At 42.1% G+C, this 21,142-nt stretch overlaps 1 protein-coding gene across 1 annotated transcript in view; it reads left to right on the top strand.

The window, feature by feature from the left end:
- The window catches only part of COL15A1 (collagen type XV alpha 1 chain), a 198,937-nt gene that overhangs the window by 148,467 nt on the left and 29,328 nt on the right, over positions 1-21,142 (top strand). The window contains exons 27-31 of the mRNA XM_065400013.1: positions 11,574-11,627; positions 11,709-11,768; positions 15,104-15,172; positions 18,640-18,702; positions 20,518-20,560. Coding sequence (XP_065256085.1) covers positions 11,574-11,627; positions 11,709-11,768; positions 15,104-15,172; positions 18,640-18,702; positions 20,518-20,560 — 289 coding nt within the window. The remainder of the gene's footprint in view (positions 1-11,573; positions 11,628-11,708; positions 11,769-15,103; positions 15,173-18,639; positions 18,703-20,517; positions 20,561-21,142) is intronic.

Genomic DNA, 21,142 nt, shown 5'->3' with positions numbered 1-21,142 from the left:
GGACATGAAAATGAAGCCATTTATTTAAGTACCTAAATATAGCTTTAGATGCTTTGCTTTAGGCTCCCTAGATTTGAAATTTTTTGACTCTGCAAGGAATGATGCTCTCAAAGCTTGAAACTTCATAACTGGAAAATAGTTGAACAATAAACAGGGGGGATGAATTTGGTGCAATCCGTTGCAGTGCGTTCCAGGTTTAATGATTTTAATCCCTTTACCTTGGAATGCACCAGTTTTTTTGTCAGATTTTAAAAAACTCCCTTGGCTAGAAGAGGGTAGTGGTCTTCCTGAACACCTTGCATTTCGGGGCCCAATTCATCCTTGGTGTAACTCCACTGATTTCAGTGGGTTTACCTCACATATGAATCTGGCACTTCTGAATTTTAGGAAGACATCAGTTCTAAGTTCCTGACCCCAAATTATGATACAACACGACCCCTGCTTATTTCAATTCCCAGTTTTAATGAGCATTTTCTCAGTTCCTTTTACAGCTATAATAGTCTCAGTGCGGAAAATGCAATCCTGAAAATTGTGTGTAAAAGTGATGTACAGTAAATTTAAAATACAGCAGGCCAGATTTTCAAATTTAGGCACATGTGATTGCACACGTCTAAACTATGAATGTAAATGCCCAATGGGTGTATCTACATCAGGTATTTACATGCTTACTTGTTAGTTGGGTGCCCAGCTGACTATGTTCAGGCACAAATACTCACTTTGTACATACACATCACATCTGTGAGCATAAATTATATGCATACAATTCTAAGTGCACAACTGCAAGCATCTACATTGGAAAATTTGTTCCAGCATTTAAAGTGAGTATCCCGGAGTGTCAAAGTGAGATCCTGCTGTGATTCAAAGGCAAATTACACTAGGTGAATTTGTGGTTTAACTCTAGCTGGCTAGAAAAATTGACAGAGGAGGCAGTTTGCTCTTAGCAGCTTGACAAAGGCTACAGGATCTATAGCACTAATGACATTAATGAGAGGTTGGGAGCATCTGCAAAGATGGCAGGCAGGAATGAGGTAGAGAAATCTCTGAAATATCATGCTATGCCATACCTATGATGGTGGCACAGACTGACTGGCAATGCTTTGGTTGCCTCTGGTGCATGCAGTGTGTGTTAGGTGCGCATCCTCTTGGGAACCTATGATTTGTTTGATCTCCTGCTGATGCCATTTGTTATGTGCCGAAGTTGAAGTTTCTTGTGCTGTGTCTGTTTGCATCATCAACCTTCTTTTTTTATCATGTTCCCTGGTGACCTGCTGGGTTGATAGACTATGAAATATTATGCAGTGGTTTAAACCACTTCCTTTTAGCAGTTGGCTATCTCCTGGCTTCAGCTTTTGATATAGTATGGCCAAGGATGCCCTGTGCCACATGGCAAATTTCAGTAAAGGGCATCTTTGACACACAGTAATTATGGTGTTCTGGGTGCCTTGTCAGTACTTGTTGTTTTACTGAAGTCTATTTTGAGGGGCTGGTTGGATGTGTAGCATGACACTTCTGTTGGTTGCTTTGGTGCAAAGTGTATCTTGGGAGGGCTACCCTAGCTTACATCAAGTATCAGGGGGTAGCCATGTTAGTCTGTATCTACAAAAACAACAAGGAGTCTGGTGGCACCTTAAAGACTAACAGATTTATTTGGGCATAAGCTTTCGTGGGTAAAAACCTCACTTCTTCGGATGCATCAACTTACATCACCGACTTAAGTTCCCTTTCCCCTCCTTAAATCACTGCAGGATGAGCTGATCTTGCCTTTTGACTTAGACACACAGCCTTTTCTGACAGGACATGTCCCTTTTCTGACCTAACCTCTCCACCCCCACCGAAGAGCACACGGGATCCTTTTACACCACCACAGGGTGCTCATGTATCTCAGTGTACACATGTTGAACCACGTGAATGCCTTAAGCCTGGTCAACACTAGAATATTAGGTTGACCCAGCTGAAATCCACACCCCGAGTGACATAAGCTGACCTAAGACTCCATGTAGACAGCTTTAGGTCGACAGCGGAATTCTTCCATCCACCTAGCTACTGCCTTTCAAGGAGGCAGATTTCTTAAGCCAACAGGACAACCTGGCACTGCAGCTGTGCCACTGTAGTGTGTTAAGTGTAGACAAGCCTTTACTTACACTTGCCTAAATGGCTACACCTCATTAGATTTTGGCACATTTAAAAACGATAAGATGACATAATTATGTCTTCTCACTAAAAACAAGGGAGTCTAGAGAGAAGCCTGACGCTCTTCTAATTCACCTCAAATTATCTCTGCTTCCACAATTCACTCTGAGGGAACTCCAGAAATGCAAGGAGTTTATTTTATGTATGTATTTAGTTATTTGTTTGTAACTATGCAGAGTTCTGGGCCCATGTGCAATTTGTATGTAAAAAAAATAGATAATAAGACCAATTTTTATGTCCAAAAATGAACCCTCCCAAATCCCCCTCAGAACAGAAAGGTCATTCTCCCCCCTCTGACGAGTTCGGTACCGTTCTTTGAAGCAATAAGTGATGAGCATGGCAAGAAAGTAAAAAAAATAAATCAGGCTTTGGCACATCAACTGGGGAAGTAAATTTCAGAGTCAATGACCCATCCCTCAAAAAGCCCATTTCCCTCCCCATTAGGGATCGGATTGTCACCTTGCAATCCATCCTGAGGAAGGGCAGCACGGCTATGGAGCAGGAGCCTCAGGGAGTCATGAATCTGCCTCTGTTTCTTCATCCCTGCCTGCTCAGCTCTGCTGGCCATAGCATTGTGAGGGGAGTGTGAAGTCAAGGCTCCATCCACCCATGCAGGAAGCTGTGCAGGATCTGGCAGTGTAGGTACTCTGTGCAGGGAAGGTAAGAAGAGGCTCCAGATGCCCCTTAAACTCCGGTAGAGTTGCACAGCCAACCTCACAACTGAACTGAAGTCAAGTGGCTTTTATCTCAAGAGCATCACCTGATCTCAACTGCAGCAGAATGACTTGAGGTCTTCAGAATAAATTGGACCTTTGTGGGCCTTCAAGGTTGATCATTTATGATGTCTGGGGCATGATCAGCCGAGGGGCAGGCTCCCAAGAAGTCTGTTACAGATGTAAGAGAATTGTCCCACCTACTGCTTCCCTGCTTTTCAAGGCTCCAGATGGACAGCAAGGAGGGTGGGGAATAGCAGCACTAAGTAAGTAGTAGCATCTGCTTGGGGGCTGAGATGCCAGTACAAATTCCAGTAGCAGGTCAAGAGTGGTGGCATTCTTACAAGGCCAGCATGGCTGATAACAAAAGCAGAAAATATGCACTAAAACCAACCCTCTGCTAGAGTCAGGGTCAAGTTAGCACCTTTGATCTGCTTCCTTGCACTGGTGATGTCCCGAGGGAGTTGGCTCTCCCTTGGTAATGATAGCCTGGCCCTCCCAAGGTGGTACGGAGGATTAGGGAGAGCTGGCTCCCTGCAGGAAGCACATCAAAGCACTAACCCTACCCTCTCACTATCAGAGGATCCAATTTCCCCTCCCTACCCTGCCGTTGATGGCGGAATGCCTCTCTTCCTATAAGCCCCATGCTCACAGGCTGCTTCACTTGCTTCTTTTGCCCCCTAGCTGCTGCAAGTGGTGGTAACTTGACTTCCCCTCCCTCCCCAAGTTACTGATACTTATCATGGAGGGGCCAGAGCTGGAAACATGAAGCAGGAAATAAGGAGGGAGTTACCAACTCTAGTGATTTTATTGAGAGTCTCACAATATTTGATGGTTTACTTAAAACCCCAGCACCTGGAGACAAGGGATTATGTGAGAATCTCACCTATTTTTGCTGGTTTATATCTCTAGCCCTCATGGATGCAGAGAAAAGCTTGATCCAAGTGTTCTTTAAAGGCTCCAAAATCAGAAGGCAAAGAAAAGGAACCCATAATTTATTTATTTTTAAACCTCATGATTTAGGGGGGCCTGACCCATGAATTTTGAACATTTGAGGTGGCAATGCTGTGGTTCTTTCACATCCCTGAGAGCCTGCCTGTCAGCTGCTGTCTATTCCTACCCTAGGTTTCAGCTGTGATCACTCAGGCACAATCTGACTACAAACAGGAAATGAAAGAAGAGTCTGAAATCCCCTGTAACATGTTGCAATTTTATTATTAAATAGCAGATTTGGATGCCAGTATTGATGGGCTTTTCAGATTCTTGAAGTTGTTATTATTGTACAGCAAAACTCCCCTATATTACTAATTGTAAAGTTCTCTTTAATTTAATTATGTTTGGGCAGGAGAGAAATATACGTGATGGTACTAGATGGATGACACAACTTGAAAATATTCCAACATTAATTATATTTTTGCCTAGGAATTATCCTGTGATGAATTCTTTTCTTTTTTTAGTTGGCTGCTTACACAATGAATTACTATATGTGAGCCACAAACTATAGTTTGACACATTAATCATCAGATAGATGGGTTAGCCTCTCCATGAATATGCATTATTGCTGTTAGAAAATAGCAAAGGACAAATGGTTGCCAATTTGGAATGAGAGGAGAATGTAGTTGACAGTCCATCAATTTGGAAATCAATCTCTTAGTTTGGAGCAGGGATTGGTGAACAGACTGATATTCAGACAATATCAGTATTTCAGATTTTATTAATCAGATGATGTGTGGACCTTGAGGGTGAATATCATCCAAATACAGCTATAAGGCTAAGCTTTCATGGCACCCTGCTGACTCCCAAATAGACCCCCAGGCTGCCTACGCCATTTGACATCGAGAGGCAGCATGGATAGAAGGCCAGACTAGGAATGATAAAATCAAGGTTCTGTTCCCAGCTGTGCTACCAACTCACTGTGTGACTGCGGGCTGTCACTTCACCTCTCTGTGCCTTGCTTTTTCCACATGTACAATGGAGAGCATGATAGTTACCTTTGTAAAGTGCTTTGGGGTCTGTGGGTAAAAAAATCCCTATATGAATGCCAAGGACTGGAACAGCCTTCTGGGATGAGTGGGAATGAGGACAGAGTGCTGGCCTTATATGCCCTGCTCACCTCCAGCATCTTTGAGGGTAGCCAGCCAACCTTGCACCTTAGGTTCATCTCCAGTTTTCTGGGGTGCTGATAAGGCCCTCTGCATCCTCAGCCAAAAGGGATGCCTTCCCATTCCCCTGCTATATGGCAGAGGCACAAGACGGTGCTCCCATTGCCACTGCTGCTGGACTGAGCCAAGAGCCTGATTTGCCCCTGAGAGCCCTTTGCATAGTAACTAGGGAAGCCTTTGGGCTCTGCTGGGCTTAGGAGAGAGGCCCTATCATATGGGCACTGTCCCACTCAGAAACGTGGGAAAATACAAAGTAAAATAAATGTGCCTTCATCTCAGTGCTATATGCACCAGTCACAGCTGTGAATGGAACACAACTCTTCCAGCTGAGGCAGCTATTCCAGTGCCCCAGCTTTATTAGTGGATCTGTGCTCTAAAGCAGTAGCAGCACTCCAGGACTTGGCTGAATAGCAAACACAGCAGGGCAATGAGGGGCACACTTTCCAAATGAACTGATCTGCACATCCTTGTAGGAAACTGCAGCAGTAGCAAGACTTCATTGAACAGCCTGTCAGAGACAACACAACACTGAGAAGCACTTTCAAAGGGGCTCTTAATTATCGGGCACATTCTGAGCTAAGGCACGTTGCAGTTCCTCATTGACAATTTGAATTTAGAAGTGTAATTTGGACTGTGTGTCATGGAGGTAGAAGCTGCTGCCTTCTGTCCTGTGAGAGCAGGGGCTTGTGAAGCCCATGGAAACAGTAATTGCAATAGATGATACAGGATGTGAGGAAGACTTGAATAAGGATTTCTGGCCTTGGAAGCAGATCTAAGGAGACCAATAGAATAATGTGTTGACCTCATTTTCTCTAGAGGCATTCAGAACATTTCTGCAGCTTTACCATTCTTAAAAACACTACTTTGCAGGTCACCTCTCAAAATTGCTTTTGTCCCCTGCTTTCCTTATTTTTTCCCTTTCTAACTGTCCCATTTTCACTCCATTATTCATTTATCTCATTTGTTACTATTACTCTGTTTTCATATCTTCAGTCTAGTTTCTTTTAACTGTTCTTTCTTTTTGTGTTATTCAGCTTCTCTTCCTCCTTCATCCCTAAACGTTCCTGACTGGAACCACTGGCAACTTTTAAATCAAGATTGTATGTTTTTTCTAAAAAATATTCTGTAGGGACTTTTTCAGGGAAGTTCCGTGGCTTGTGTTCTACATGAGGTCAGACTAGACGATCCCAATGGTCTCTTCTGGCCTTGGAATCTATGAATCATGAGCAATAGAACGGAATGATGAGTCAGTCATTATTTACCATCAGTTTCATCAGAGACCGGTACTGGTTGCTATGAATCAGACTCTTTATCCATTTCAGCTTTAAATGTGCAAAATAACTGTAGGGCTAGGTTGTGGCATTTCATCACAGCCCATAGTAAGGGATGGTATGGGGGCCATGCCACCCCAGGGGGAGCACTGGAAGCAGCCTGCCTCAGTGAGGCAAATACTTCCCAAATCACTCATTGCCCTGGAAGGAGCATGCATGGCATAGGAGAGACAGAGTATGGCTCTGCCTGCTCCATGCCCCCTTTCAGACAAGTTGCCCCGGGGAAAGCATCTCAGAAGCAGCTCCTGTTCTCTCTCCACTACCAGGGCTGCAGTTCTGGCTACACAGCCTGCATGAGGGGAATCTGCTCACTCCTTCCCACCCCACTGCAGCCACTTACGGGCCAGCTACACTCTAGCCCTGAGCAAGTAAAACAGAATATAGTTCCTGATCCAGCCCTACTGACATCAATAAGACCACTTGTGTGAGTAATATGACTTATGTGAGAAAGTGTTTGCAGGATCAGGGCAAAAAAATGTATTCTAAGAAATCTGCCTTTGCTACCTCTGTGTCGGGTGCAGAACAAAAACATGGATGCAGATTGTGTTTGTACAGTGCCTAACACAGTGGAAAGTAATCCCTGTTGGAGTCTTTGGGCACTGCAATGTAAACAACCATCTAATCGAGCATTTTGTAGGAGCATTTTTGGTTCCTACAAAACTGACGTCAGGATGAAATGATATCAAAAACCCATTTAATTTTTGTAATAGAAAATTCTAACACTACATACCGTGTACAGCACTGACTGTTTTGCCCAGGCAATATTGAGAGTTACTGCCTCAAAGAAAAATAATATTCTTGGGTTTGACGTGGTGACACTCAATAAAGAGTGACACTCTTAAATCATTCAGTATGCAGAAAAGCTGCTGAAAGTCTTCGTCTGAATCTGTCTGTTCTGTGCAAGCAGTATAGACATTGTTGCGTGGAAAAGGTCAGCCTTTAGGTTGACCAGTGCTATGCATCACCCCAGACTCCCACTGATTCTGGAGTCTACATTGCTCACTCAAAGAAGGGATCAATATACAGAAGTCAACTTTCCCTCAAAACCCAACAGTGTTCCTACCTGAGCACCAGTTATGGGAGGAGTATAGAGCAGTTCTACAAACCACCACTAGGTGGCCCATTGGTTCTGAACCCTGACATCAGAGGAAAAAACATCCAGACTACACAGGTTTCTAATTTTACCTATTTTATTGCCTGAACAGCTAAACAAAAACATAATATAAATTACATATGAACAAATCAAATTTGAATAAGGTGGGTTTCTAGAATCATCAAATTATGAGATTGGTTAAACCACCTCAAATAAACCAACAATTCCTTACACGCTCTATGTAACTTGAGAAGACAGTGATCTTTTTAGCTATCAGCCCCCAGAGTAACAGAACATTGTCAATTTCAATGCCATTTGATATATTTATGTTCCAACAAAATATGTGATACAGAGTGGGGGGGGGGTGTCAAATCACTCGCTGACTGAAGCTAATTTTGAGACTACAGCTCTGATTCCAATTAAGGCAGCCTGCCCAAATTACTGGTGGTTAGGAAATAGCTAGTCTCCTTATCCCACAATATAAGGTTATAAGAAACATTCAAGATGACACCACTTGTTACATTTAAAATACAAATGACAAATTTAGGTGAAGATTAAAGATTAAACATATAACTCCTTTTGAAACTTGTATTAAGCCAAAGTTACAATACAATATTAACATGGTATGTCATATATTTCTTATTCAGGATCAGGTTAATTTTCAAAGAACCTGGCTAAAGATTCTGGCTTGCTGGCTGGGGAGTCCTCCTCTGAGTTTGCTAGAAAGGGTGACCAAATTTATAAGCACCTATCCTCTTTTTGGTGCATCTCTTGTGTACGTACTTGATGTGAAAGCTTTTCCATTGCAAGGACTGTACCACAATTCCATAGGAGGAAGAGTCACATTTTTCCAACATGAAGTCTAGCAGCTAACAATAAAAAGAAATGAATTTGTTGTTCTCTTTAAAATGCAGATCCTTTACTGGAGCATTAAGCAAGCAGGTCAGGGATCTCTAGGAAACCAGCCAGCATTTTGTCATACAATGAATCTCTTTAATAATTTCCTCCCCAAACCATCTAATTCTTGAGTGCAATCACCACATGTGCAAGTATCTTTCCATGCTACTCCTCCATAAGAGCACCGCTCTCATAGCAAAAATATGATGGTGCTTAGCTGGAGTCAGGTGTCATCTATACAGTAGTTTATAAAAACATTCCTTATGGGCCACACAAATTGAAGCTGTATATCCCTTTTCCTATATGGAGACACTCTTATCCAGATCAATTTCTTTGTCCAAATCCCTCTCCCATCTTTTCATCTGGGTTGTTTTCCTAACATCTTTCTCAGTCAAATTTGTATGTATCTCAGAAATTAAACCCTTTGTTCCAGCTTGTTCCCCTTCCAGTGTGGCTAAATGTCTAGAAAGAGCTGCCTCATATCCAGATTCCACAATAAAATGTTTGACTTGTAAATACTGAAAATGTGGGATCTTTATATTATTACATACCTCTTGGTATGATTTCAAATCAGGACCCAGGAGCAACTGTCGATATTGAATAATCCTGGCTCTTCCCCACAACAAATAGTCCTTTGATATTTTTAGGGATACATTCCTAATTATTATTTAAATTAGCTAAGGAAGAGGGGCTCGGCAACAGGAATTTAGAAAATTTTTCTAAAACTGGTAAGGTGGTCTGGATGAATGGGTGATTATATTTTTTATTTTTGGCGACAACCCCTAATGCATGATATATAAGCCTGTGTGATCTTTAGATAGCACAGTTGTTAATGTAGGGCTGTTAGGTATTGGAGGAACTACTCTCGAGGTACCTGTGGCACTCCATATTCACCACTGTCATATAATTATGATATATTTTGTACAAAGTATGCCTTGTGAGGTATCATTCTAACAGTCTTGATCTGTTAGACATTAATATCTCGTTGGATTGTATGTGCTGTTGTCGTATGTGAAGCTATGAAGTTTGGCTATGTATGTGCTACTGAAACATGTTGTGAGGTTGAGAACACCCATAAGCAGCCATTCAGGTACAACAATAAAAAGGCCAAACAATGTTAATGGCTTATTGAGGAAATATACACAATCACAAGGATTACCCCAGGAACTGTGTACAATAGAAACCTTTCAGAAATAGCACTACACAATGTTAACTTTTTGACCCAAGTCACAGCAAAAGAGCTTTCCAGCAAGTGGGAAGAAGATATAAAGGGGGGAAATGACATCATGATGGTACCTCACTCTTCCTACAACAACACACCTGAAAGTATCGGAGGAAAAAGACTGAACTGGGTGGGAAGTGTTGGTCCCAGGCAGGAAAGAAAGAAGCCTGCCTGTGTATGTAAAAGCTAACCTGCTTGTACTATCTAACTGGGTGAGACACTGCTTGATTCAAATACTAACTAGTACATTAGGCTTAGATTGTGGTTTTGTTTTATTTCTTATGGTAATCTACTTTGACCTGTTTGCTATCACTTAAGAACTATCTTTCTGCAGTTAATAAATCTATTTTATATTTTACCTAAAACACTGTGTGTTGTTTGAAGTGCACAGGGGATAAATCTCAGTTCATGAACAAGAGTTGGTGCACGTCCACTTTCCTTTGTAGAAGTGGCGGACTGGGTAATAAATTCATATTGGTCGGGTTTTGACCAGGGCAGGACAGTATAACTCTGGGGTCTTAGGCTAGGGAGCTGAGAGTATTTTGGTTGTAGTTTCTCTATGTGGGTTCATGAGTGGCTGGCCAGAGCATTTATGAACACAGCTGGGTGTGGCCCCTGGCTATGGATGTTGGTGTGAGTGCAAGCTTGGAGGGCTTTGCAGCTTGTCACAATGTCACAGTGCAAGAGGGAACCCAGATTGGTGAGACAGAGAGCTCAGCTGTACTTCAGTTCCAGGTGGCACCCCGGGGCCATCACAGCACCATTCTCAGATTCTGTGGGTTCTATCCACACACACACACACACTTTTGCACTCAAACACACAGACATACACTCACTCATTACCAGCCACTTGCTGGAGTTAAAAACATTTGCACGAATGCTAAGGCAGAGGTGTCCTTCTGCTAATACAAATTGGAAAAGAAAAGAAAATCCAAAAGTTGCTACATATACAGAATGGTGGTGGTTACTCTTGAGGTTTCATTCAGCCTGGTGGAAAAGGTTAGCCTGTGGTCTTCTCAACTCTGCTGTTTTATGTGGATGGACTTGTTGCTGGCTAGAGGTTTTTACTTGTGGAAGTTGACACTTAGAAGTTGCATGTTGCTGGACTCCTACAGCTGGGAGTGTGGAGGAAGCATGGGTTTCTTTGTCAGGCATGATGACATCACCTGGCCAGTGTTCAGCAATCACCAGCAGCCATGGTCACTGGGGTCCAATTAGGTCACCTTTATGTAAACAAAGATTCCCCCCATTCCAGTAGTTTTGCACTTGGAAAGTCCACAGATCGAAAAATATATCCAGTCACGAGGTCTATGGGTTTTTTTGAGACATTTGAGGTCAGTCTAGACATTTTTTTAATCACTCTAAAAAGTCCCCACTCAAAAATAATTTAAAAAATGCAAGACTAGCAGAAAGTTGTCATAGAAATCATAGGAAAAGACCAATCACACATTCACTCAGGCAGAGAGAGACAGTTCCTGTTCTTAGAGTCACAGCTGTGTTAGTCTGTATCCGCAAAAAGAACAGGAGTACTTGTGGCACCTTAGAGACTAAATTTGTTAGTCTCTAAGGTGCCACAAGTACTCCTGTTCTTTTAGTTCCTGTTCTATAGACCGATGCTTATAAGTTCCCCTTTATACTTTGGTACTTGGCAGCTCAGCTTTGAACATTTTGGACACACAAAATCTGGGTGAAATTTAGACTTTGACAGTGAGAGCAAAGAACCTTGTCCTCCAAAGATCACAATCTTGGGGTTCCATTTTTACATGCAGGCTTATCTGCTTCACATCTGTACTCTCAGAATAGTTGCTGAAAGGAATTAGTCTGCAGACAGGGAACCTTTTTTAAAAACACATCGATGTGCTTTCAAAATAACCAAAACATGAGTCACTATCATGTTCAATATAGAAAAATTTTAAATTTTGCTCCTTTTCTCAGCTAATCACGCTCTTTCTATTTTCTCTCCAGGGACCAATAGGACCTTCTGGACCTAAGGGAGAACTTGGTATTCCTGGACGACCTGTACGTGTTAGGGTCTTTCAGATGGAACAAAAATAGCAGTTTACTTCTGTACAGACACTAAAACATTTCTCTTCATTTCAGGGCCGCCCAGGATTGAATGGACTGAAAGGTGTAAAAGGTGAACGGGGTGTAACATTATATGTAAGTTCTGCAGTGGTACTGAAATTCATTGTAAACAAGAATATAATCCCGTGTCGAGGCTAATAGATATGAATCTATTCTAGGAATAAAAACAGCTTGCAATACCTAGAAATGCTAACATGATCATTCTGTTTCTCCTGATAAATAATAATAATTCAGCCCCAATTTCTGTAATCCTAACTCCAGTTGAGCAGTACGTACTTGTGTGAGTAGTTCTATTGACTTCAGTGAGATACTCACGTAAGTGCTACTCATAGTAAGTAAGTGTGGCTCAGTTAGACCCATCTTGGGCTTCATCTTTCAAACACTTCCTACCTGGTAGTGCTTGCTACCACAAGTTGTCGGGGGGACACTACAAACATTACACAGATAATAAGTGTGTGCAGGATTGAGCCCTATAGGATTTGCATGCTAAATATTCTACAGTTGTTGAATTCAAAAATGCTTTTGAGCTTGATAAACAAAAATCCTGATTCTGCAATCCTGATTGACACTGGGTAGCACTCGTGCAAGTAGTCTGTCAGCAAGTGCTACTCAGCTTAAGTAAAAGTTCCAGAATAGCATTTTCCATTTCCATAGAACATCTGGCATAGTAATTCGTATCAGAGTTCTTGTACCATCTTAGGATGTGTCTATGCTAGAAAAATTAGTACTGGTACATGTATTACTTTAGTACCAACAACAGTGCAGCTACTTCAGTACTATGCTATTAGGGAAGACAAGGTGCAGGTAGTCCCACCACACATACACACACTCTGAGCTCTGTGTACACCAGCACAGTACACTGTTGCTTTACTAGAGAAATCAGTACCAATATTGTACAAAAGACCTTATATGATTAAGTTCACATCAGAAATAGTATCCCGGTTCATTACACTGTTGGTGGAATCTGTTATATTTCAATTGACTGTATTTTAAATGAGTTCTATTGTATTTATGAAGTGCCCTTCTGGAGTGGCTTGTTTAAAAAATATTCCGCACCAGGTTGAAATCACAAGTGTGAATCCTGCACAATAGATATGAGGGCAGATTATGTTAATGTCTTTGCTTGTCAAAAAGAAGACAGAGAAGTGACTTGATTAGTGTACCTTCCTGGGGAGAAAATACCAGGTACTAAAGAGCTTTTTCATCAAGCAAAGAAATGCAAAACAAGAACCAGTTGCTGGAAGCTGAAGCCAGACAAATTCAAATTAGAAATTAGGCACAAATCTCTTACAGTGAGAGTGATTAACAGACTACCAAAGGGAAGTGTTGGATTCTCCATCTCTTGAAATCTTTGTCAAGACTGGATGCCTTTCTGGAAGACATCCTTTAGCTAAACATAAGTTAATGGGCTCAATACAGGGGTTACTGGGTGAAATTCTATGGCCTGTGATACATAGGAGATCAGACTACATGACCTAATAGTCCCTTCTGGCTTGAAATTCTATGAATTTGTTCCATTTCTACCAGATGAGAGGATCTCATTACCAGGTGCAACTGTTCTAAATAATTTGAGTTCTCATGTGTTAGCCAACGTAATCAAAGTGTCGTTCATTTAGCTGGAAAGAGAAGTCAGCTAGAGCAGCAGACAGGTTCAGAATCTCTGCCCTCTCCTCCGCTTCCCGCATTCATCCATTATGCCCCTCTGTATCCCTGCTTACAGCCTGTATTATGTTCTCTGCTTAGACCCCTAATGAAGAGTGTTATTCCAATGTAGCAGTGCTAGCAGGGAGCTGGGGGTGGGGATCCGTCAGGGACCAGACCCAGTGTATGGACACAGGGCCTCCACATGGATATAGCATTCAATGTTATAGGTTGGACTAGATTCTACATTCAGTTATGGTGGTGTGAATCCAGAATAAATCCATTGATGTCAGTGCAGTAGCCCATTGTTAATAGTGCAGTTCCTGAGTGTGTAGTGTGCTGACTGTAGCCAATGATTTTAGTTTATTATTCATTTATTGTGTAATGTTATGATTAATATGTGATATTACATATATTCATTTTATGTTAATTAGAATGAATTTGTAGGATTATAAAAGTCTAAAATTGATCAGTATTTAAAGGAACCAAGTATTAGACATAAGTAAGACAAGCTAAAACACAAAAACCCGTAGGTTGAGGCCTGCAAGACTTTAGCTTAGCTATTTTAGGCCTTGGAGACAAGAAGTAATAACTCAAGCCAATGACCAAAAAATAACTCAGTGCCCTAAAATTATGGAAAAAGGGGTACCTAGTGGTAATATTGTGCAAAATTACCCAAAAGATTACTATTAGATCATAAAAATACTGTAAAGGCGTCTCTGTTTCTGACATGTGTCTTTAAACCATGGAATACAGATTGTGCGTCAATGCTAATAAAAACAAAGGTAACTTACACAGTCTATAGAAAACTGGGGTCCCTTAAGTTTCCAGGGAACACAGACCAATAAAAGAAAAGAGGGTTGACACTTTTATGAACATGCACAGAATGTAGATATAAACAGAATCACATTATAAAAAGGGATGCCCAAAATGGGAAAATTGAGCTCCCTATGGGAGACTCCAGCAGGAATCATCCCTCTACTAATGATCAAGCATGAGAGACCCATCAAACCCTAACACTAATGTTAAGAATGTAAGTATAACTATGTTTGTAACTTGTGCATAGGTCTGTATAGAATTTCTATATGCTTGGGTAATCATAACTTACTTATAAACTAAACTACACTTTGTACTGGTAAATGTATGTGTGGTCACTACCCTTGGTCTTTATGTGTTCCTAAAAACCTCTAACTCTAAAGCAAGTAGCAAAGGTAACTTTCACGCTGTTAAGCTTAAAACTGTAGCTGTCAGAGCCAAACCCACGGTGGCATAATACCACATTACAAAATTCACTTTAAATAACATAAAAGGCTACATGACTGAATGGTTCAGAATCTCTCTCCTTAGGGCAAGGATTTATGTTACAGATGTTCTGCATTTAAATGTCCAGTTGTCTGAATGGCATTTGAACAGTGCAATTTGTAATTGTATATGTCTCAGCAGTTTGGATAATCCAAAGAGAGAGTTTTCTGGGGAACAAATGGAGCTTTTTTATATAATTCTGTGGTTGGTTGGTTGGTTTGTTCTGAAAGCAAAAGCCTTGGGCAATTCTCCTGTCTATTAAATATTGTGGGTCAAATCTTAGAATCCACATTTTCTTTTTACAGGTAAAAATTTGTACATGCAAGAAAATGCTCAACCTCCCTTCAGGCCAGTTAGCACAAGGCTCCATGTTCAAATTGGCCCATGCCCTTTTTCTGTCAGCTGGCACTGCAGTCTGAAAGGTTCTAACTAATAAATGTCTTTTCCCCCTTGTTTTGCCTTCCCAGGGTCCTCCTGGCTTGCCTGGGCCCCCAGGGCCCCCTGGACCTCCAGGGGCTGTAATTCACATCAAAGGAGTAAGTACCTAGAGGGATTATTTGTTGGTCTGTGGGGCCCTGCTGCCATTGCAGTAGTGCACAGCTCTTGAAATCGGTTGTAAGGTGAAACCTTGAAATTGTTTCAGATCGCACAGGTTTACAGGCAGATTTCCAGCTTGCGTATATAGGACAGAACCTCCTGACCACAGATGTTGAAAGCACTCTTATTTAAGGGGTTTGCCCCATCCACAAAGGCCAACACCTGCTGGCAGAACCACACCATGCAAGAGCATTCTTAACATATGACCCAGAAAATCCATTCAGGATGAGGAGATTTTTGTGTTGTGGGCGGGTCCTTTGCCTGTCATCTTCTATTAAATCTGAATATTTAGTTGCTATATCATTATCATCATCTTTATTTACTGAATTCATTTTCCTCCACATTTTGAATAGACAGTTTTCCCAATTTCTCCCAGACCCCACTGCAAAATGCCAGTAAGTTATATACAGACCCTGCTTTTACCAAATTACATTGATATATGTAAGTGCATGGCCATGAGAACAAGTGACACAAACATAGCTCTGTGCACGTTTTAGCTCTCTTCAATCTCTACTTCTGCTTTGCCATCTGCCTTGGTAATGTCATATGTCCAATGTACACGATGAAGTAGGACCAAGACTTTAAGATAACAGTATTTTATATTCTCAACGATGAATGCCTTGTAGAATGCATGAGAGGTATAAACAACATTGTAAACTTTTGGCTTAAAGCTTTGTAACATTGTTATTTTGTTAGTCGAACAAAGTTTAGAGACAAAGGGAGTTTAAAAAAAATAAGAATTGTCCTTGGAAAGATGTGTTTCTACTGATTTTTTTAAAGGAGGTGGGGGGAACTTTTATTTCTTTTACTGCTTGTACAATACCTCTCAGTCCACAATCAGAATAAAATTGTCTAGTCTCTTTGAATGCCAGGACACGCAGAGCATACATCAAACAAACAAACAAAAAATCTTCTTTTGCCCTACTTAGGCTTACATTCCAATTGTTCCATTCACATGCTATGACATCTTGCTCAAGTCACCCAGAACTGTGAACCAGTGCGTTACTTATTCTGTCTCAGCAAGAGTGAGCTTTGCTGTTGCCGAGCTGTGTGCCAGCTCCTGGACACACCAGCTTGTCTGCTTTGCCAGCAAAATTTTCAGGACTCTGCCAGTCTAAACCTTGCCTTGCAGGTAACAGTGAACACCAATTCCCAAGAGACGTCTCCTTGCAGTGTCCAGTCCCTCTCACTGGACAGTCGCAGAAGTTAAGTTTGCTGCCTGCAAAGAGACAGAGTCCTCATCAACCGGTTAGGTTAGCGGAAGACTCATGCTTCACTTTCATAACCAGCACTGAGATGGTTTTGTTTTTCAGTTTATTAACAAAGAACACAGGTTTGAGTGATTTCAGGTAAGAGAGAAAGAGACATGAAAGGTTACAAACAAAACAAACCACAGTTTCTAGTGACTAAAACTAACTTCAAGTTACAGTCTTTGTCTAAGCAGGTTTCTCACCTATAATCAGTTCCCAGAGACTTCAATCCACTTGTTTGAAGGATCCATCTTTCTCTATTTCAAGAGTTCTGCCCTCAGATGATGGATGCCCAAATGACTTTCTGTTTCTGCTTTTATTTCCCAAAGTCCATGGTCTCTCTTTCAAGGGCCAGGAAGTCTTCTTGGGGGTACAGCCTCCATCCCCCGTTGTGATTGTTCCATTGTGTGATCATCTCTCCGACTTGCTAGTTTGGTGGCTCTGTTTACCTTATATGTAAATGCAGTACCATTGTTTCTGTCCTCGCCTTGCTCAATTTACACTGGAGAGACAGTCAAGCAGGTGAAACAACATTCCTTTGTCTAGAACAGACTAGGCTTATGCACTGCTTGCCAGACACATTTGAAGAAGATATTTCTATCGCACATCTATAATTCTTTACACTCCGCCCATACTTACACCAGGCAGTAATATTAATGACCAGCGTGATACCAGTTTGCATACGACACCTTTAGGTGACACTGTAACAGGTTGAGCACTCACCGCCGCGGTGCCTCCTGTGGGTCGTCTGGGAATTAGCTCAGTTCCAGCCTCGGAGCGCCCCCTTCTGGCCGGTGTCTCTCCTGCCTCAGGCCCCGTGTCCCTCCCAGACCCCAGTGCCCTCTTATCTTGGGGCTCTGCCCCACGGCAGTCCCCATGCTCTGGGTGTCCCCTCCCAGAGGACCCCCCCCAACCCTCTCTGCCCACTTTGCCTCAGTGGCTACTGCCAGTCATCATCTAGCCCCCTTTCTCTGAGGCAGACTGCAGTCTGTAGTGGCCGGGCCACTCATCACTGGCAAGGAGGTTGGACCAGCTGCCTCTGCCTATCCCTGGGCTGCACCTCTGCAGTCCCAGTACCTACTTAGCCTTTAACAAGACCTCAGCCTGGGGAGATGCCAGGCTGGAGCTCCCCAGCTCCTCTTGCTTTCCCCAGCACTGTTCTGCCCCAGGTACCCTTTGCTCCGAGACAGCTAGGTCCTTCCCACTCCAAGGCTGTAGTGAGACTGACTCAGCTCCTCCCTTAGCCCTTCTTATACTGGCCCAGCTGGGCCCTGATTGGCTGCCTCAAGCCTGCTCATAGTTGGCTCCCTGGGGCAGCCCTTTCCCAGGGCTGTTTTTAACCCCTCCCAATCCGGAGCGGGTGACTACCCCGCTACAGACACCTTTTAGAATCAGATTGACGACAGTGGGTTGGGGCAACGAGTGTATCAGGCCTGATGTGAGTTACACTATGGTTTGCCCTCTGCCAGCTGGCACTGAGGGGTTCCCTGGGTCACACATGCCAACTGTTATTGCCTCATAAAACTCAAGGAGTGACATCCTGGCCCCACTGAAGTCAATTGCAAAACTTCCATTGACTTCAATGGGGCTGGGATTTCACCCAGGATGTCTGGGGAGCTGATGTGGCACTAAGGTTTAGAGGACCTCAGAGGCTTTTTGTTTAGTAAATCACAGAAATTACCTCTCGTAATAAACTGTGAACAGGCCTGAGTCACACTAGAGCTTTCCTAAAGGCCATATTGTGGCATATAGTCACTGGGCTGAGTAGATGAGCAATGGGGGACGTGGGAAAGGATTGTGCCTCAGGGTATTTCTACACTGCAGTTAAACACTGGTGGCTGACTCTGCTCACAGGGCTTGGGCTATTTAATTCATAGAATCATAGAATATCAGGGTTGGAAGGGACCTTAGGAAGTCATCTAGTCCAACCCCCTGCTCAAAGCAAGACCAATCCCCAGACAGATTTTTACCCCAGTTCCCTAAATGGCCCCCTCAAGGACTGAACTCATAACCCTGGGTTTAGCAGGCCAGTGCGCAAACCACTGAGCTATCCCTCCCTGCCAAATAATACCTCCTAGCACTTATATAATGCTTTTCATCAGTGAATCTTAAAGCACTTTACCAAGGAGATCACTGTCATTATTCTCATTTTACAGATGGAGAAACTGAGGCACAAGGTCACCCAACAGGCTAGTAGCAGAGTCAGGAATAGAACCCAGGTCTCGTAAGTCTTACTCCAGCACTCAATCCACTAGGCCACACTGCTTTAAATTGAGGTGTAGACATTCGGGCTGGGCCTCTGGGACTGTCCCCCATCCTGGAGTCCCAGAGGCCTGGGCTCCAGCCTGAGCCCAAACATCTACAGTGCAATTAAACAGCCCCATAGCCCAAGCCCCACAAGCCCGAGTCAGCTGATACGGATGTTTAACTGCAGTGTAGACATATTGTTAGAGAGCCATTATGCCTCCCCCATCAGCCTGATGTGCAGGAGGGCTGCATCATCCATCTGCTACAGTACATCATATTATAACTCAACACTTTACAGTGGGTCCAGTTCTCATTTCACTTACCCCAGTTTACTTAGGTTGATTTTGGAGGAGAGACTCCAGATCTATATTGGTATAAATACAATGAGAATCAGTATCAATAAGTATAAAATAAGAAAATAATCTCTCTTCTGCCTTTAAAGAAAAATATATTTACTGGTTTTATAACCCTTTCCATATTAACTTTACTTATGAACTCAGACACAGAAAAATGACCACAAGATGTTTTTACATTTCTATGAGGCTTTAACTACTTGTTTTAGGAATTTTATTCTTATCTCTTTCATTCCATCCATAAATTCTCCATCTTACGTATAACTTTCTTATAAGAAATTATTTTCATTAGATCTGCTAGGAATTGCTCTACGGATTGGCCAACTTTCTCACCAATGCCTCGCAATTATTTTCTGTGCAACCGTTAAAATGACAGATACCCACTTAGAGAGCAAGAATAGTTCATTCACACAGAGGTTAAAAATCAGTGAACAGTAGCAAGAAAATATTTTAATTGCACTAATGACTGCCCAGATAAAAGAAATGTGTGGTTCTAAGTGCCTCTTCATGCATCTTCATGCATCTTAATATGCAAGATTGCCCTACATTTGTGAATGACATAAAACTGCCCCAATTTGTACATACAAATACTCCACTCTACACATCTGTATAAGTGAGTATTCGTAAGGAACCATGGACTGAATCCTGCAAGCATTCCTCATGCGAATAGACCCACTGAAGTTAACTCCTAACAGTGAGTGTTGCAGGATTGGATCTTTTCATGCAGCAGCTGCACGGTGGAATTTTTAATATGTGACTAGGATGCAATTCATATTAATAGTAATAATTAGCATTATGTAATGTTTTATCCATTGAAAGCATTGTACCAACATTAATTAATCCTCTCAATATCTTTAGGAGGTAGGTTATTTTGTCCCTGTTTTACAGACAGGCAATAAGTTCCACAGCAGGAATAGAATTAGGGAGTTCCTGGCTCCCAGTCTCGTGCTTGGATCACACTTTTCTTTCTCTCAAGTGCCTTTTATGCACCTGGAAGCTGCAGATAAGCATCCATTGATTTGTATTAATAGTTGATGAAAAGCCCTGCAACCACAATCTGTTATCTTAAAAATCAAATTCTGCTCTCATTTGCACTGATGAAAATCCAGAGTAATTCTAGTGACTTGAATTGAGTTACCCTGGATTTATACTAGCATAACTGAATGCAGAATTTGGTTAATGTTGCAAAAATGCATGTTTTACAGCCCACTGAAAGCATGCTGCATGTTGAAGAACGCACAATACTGAATAAGTCTTAACTGGCTAATATTTGGACATTGGCAAATTGACTAATACAGCTTAAACTATTAATTATATGTACTGTGATAGCACACAAAAGCTCCAGCCAGAATCAGGGCCCTATTATGCTAACTGCTGTATAAGTATAAGATAATTTGTATAGATAATATTCTGAATATATTTCTTTGTGTGTAGGTTGGCACTGCTCATCCTGGAAACCAAGAAGCTAACATTTATGGTAAACTATTGGGTTTTTTACTTCTTGTAGCAATGTATTGGATCAAATATGACCCTAGTTGTAGTGACCAAAAGTCTCAGCCATCTCTTGGCTATTAGGCGACCTACACCATAAGAAATGATTTTGTAGTCTCAATCGTGTTCTTATTAAACTAGTATCCATATCCCCAAACCCATCAACACTGTTGGTACAAATTAGCACCCTCTTGGCAGTGTTCAGCATAGAGGCCAAGGAGTGAATGAGCCATGGGACTGAAATTTCCTTTCTCTCAGAAGTGGTATCTCTTGACCAGGGATAAGACACATAGATGTGGCTGTGTGAGGTGAGGCTGCAGTCCCATTGTTATGTGTTCTCTGTCATAATCGGCTATAGAACTGTATGGACTATGCAGTCACACAATCAGTCCTCCTGTGCTCTGGGAACATCTCAACAGCAAACTCGAAGTCTAACCTGAAATTACTCCTATGGGAAGAAAACTGGATTGGTTGATTCCCAATTCAGCCAGCCTAGAAGAGCCCCAACTCCTGCCTGATGAATGCTGGTCCCACTGCTCTCAGAGGTGACTGTGTGTGTTCTGAATGG

The sequence above is a fragment of the Emys orbicularis genome, chromosome 2 (assembly GCF_028017835.1).
Source record: "Emys orbicularis isolate rEmyOrb1 chromosome 2, rEmyOrb1.hap1, whole genome shotgun sequence".
NCBI lineage: Eukaryota > Metazoa > Chordata > Testudines > Emydidae > Emys > Emys orbicularis.
Note: the sequence above shows the minus strand (reverse complement) of the source record. Positions and strands in the feature narration are given on the sequence as shown.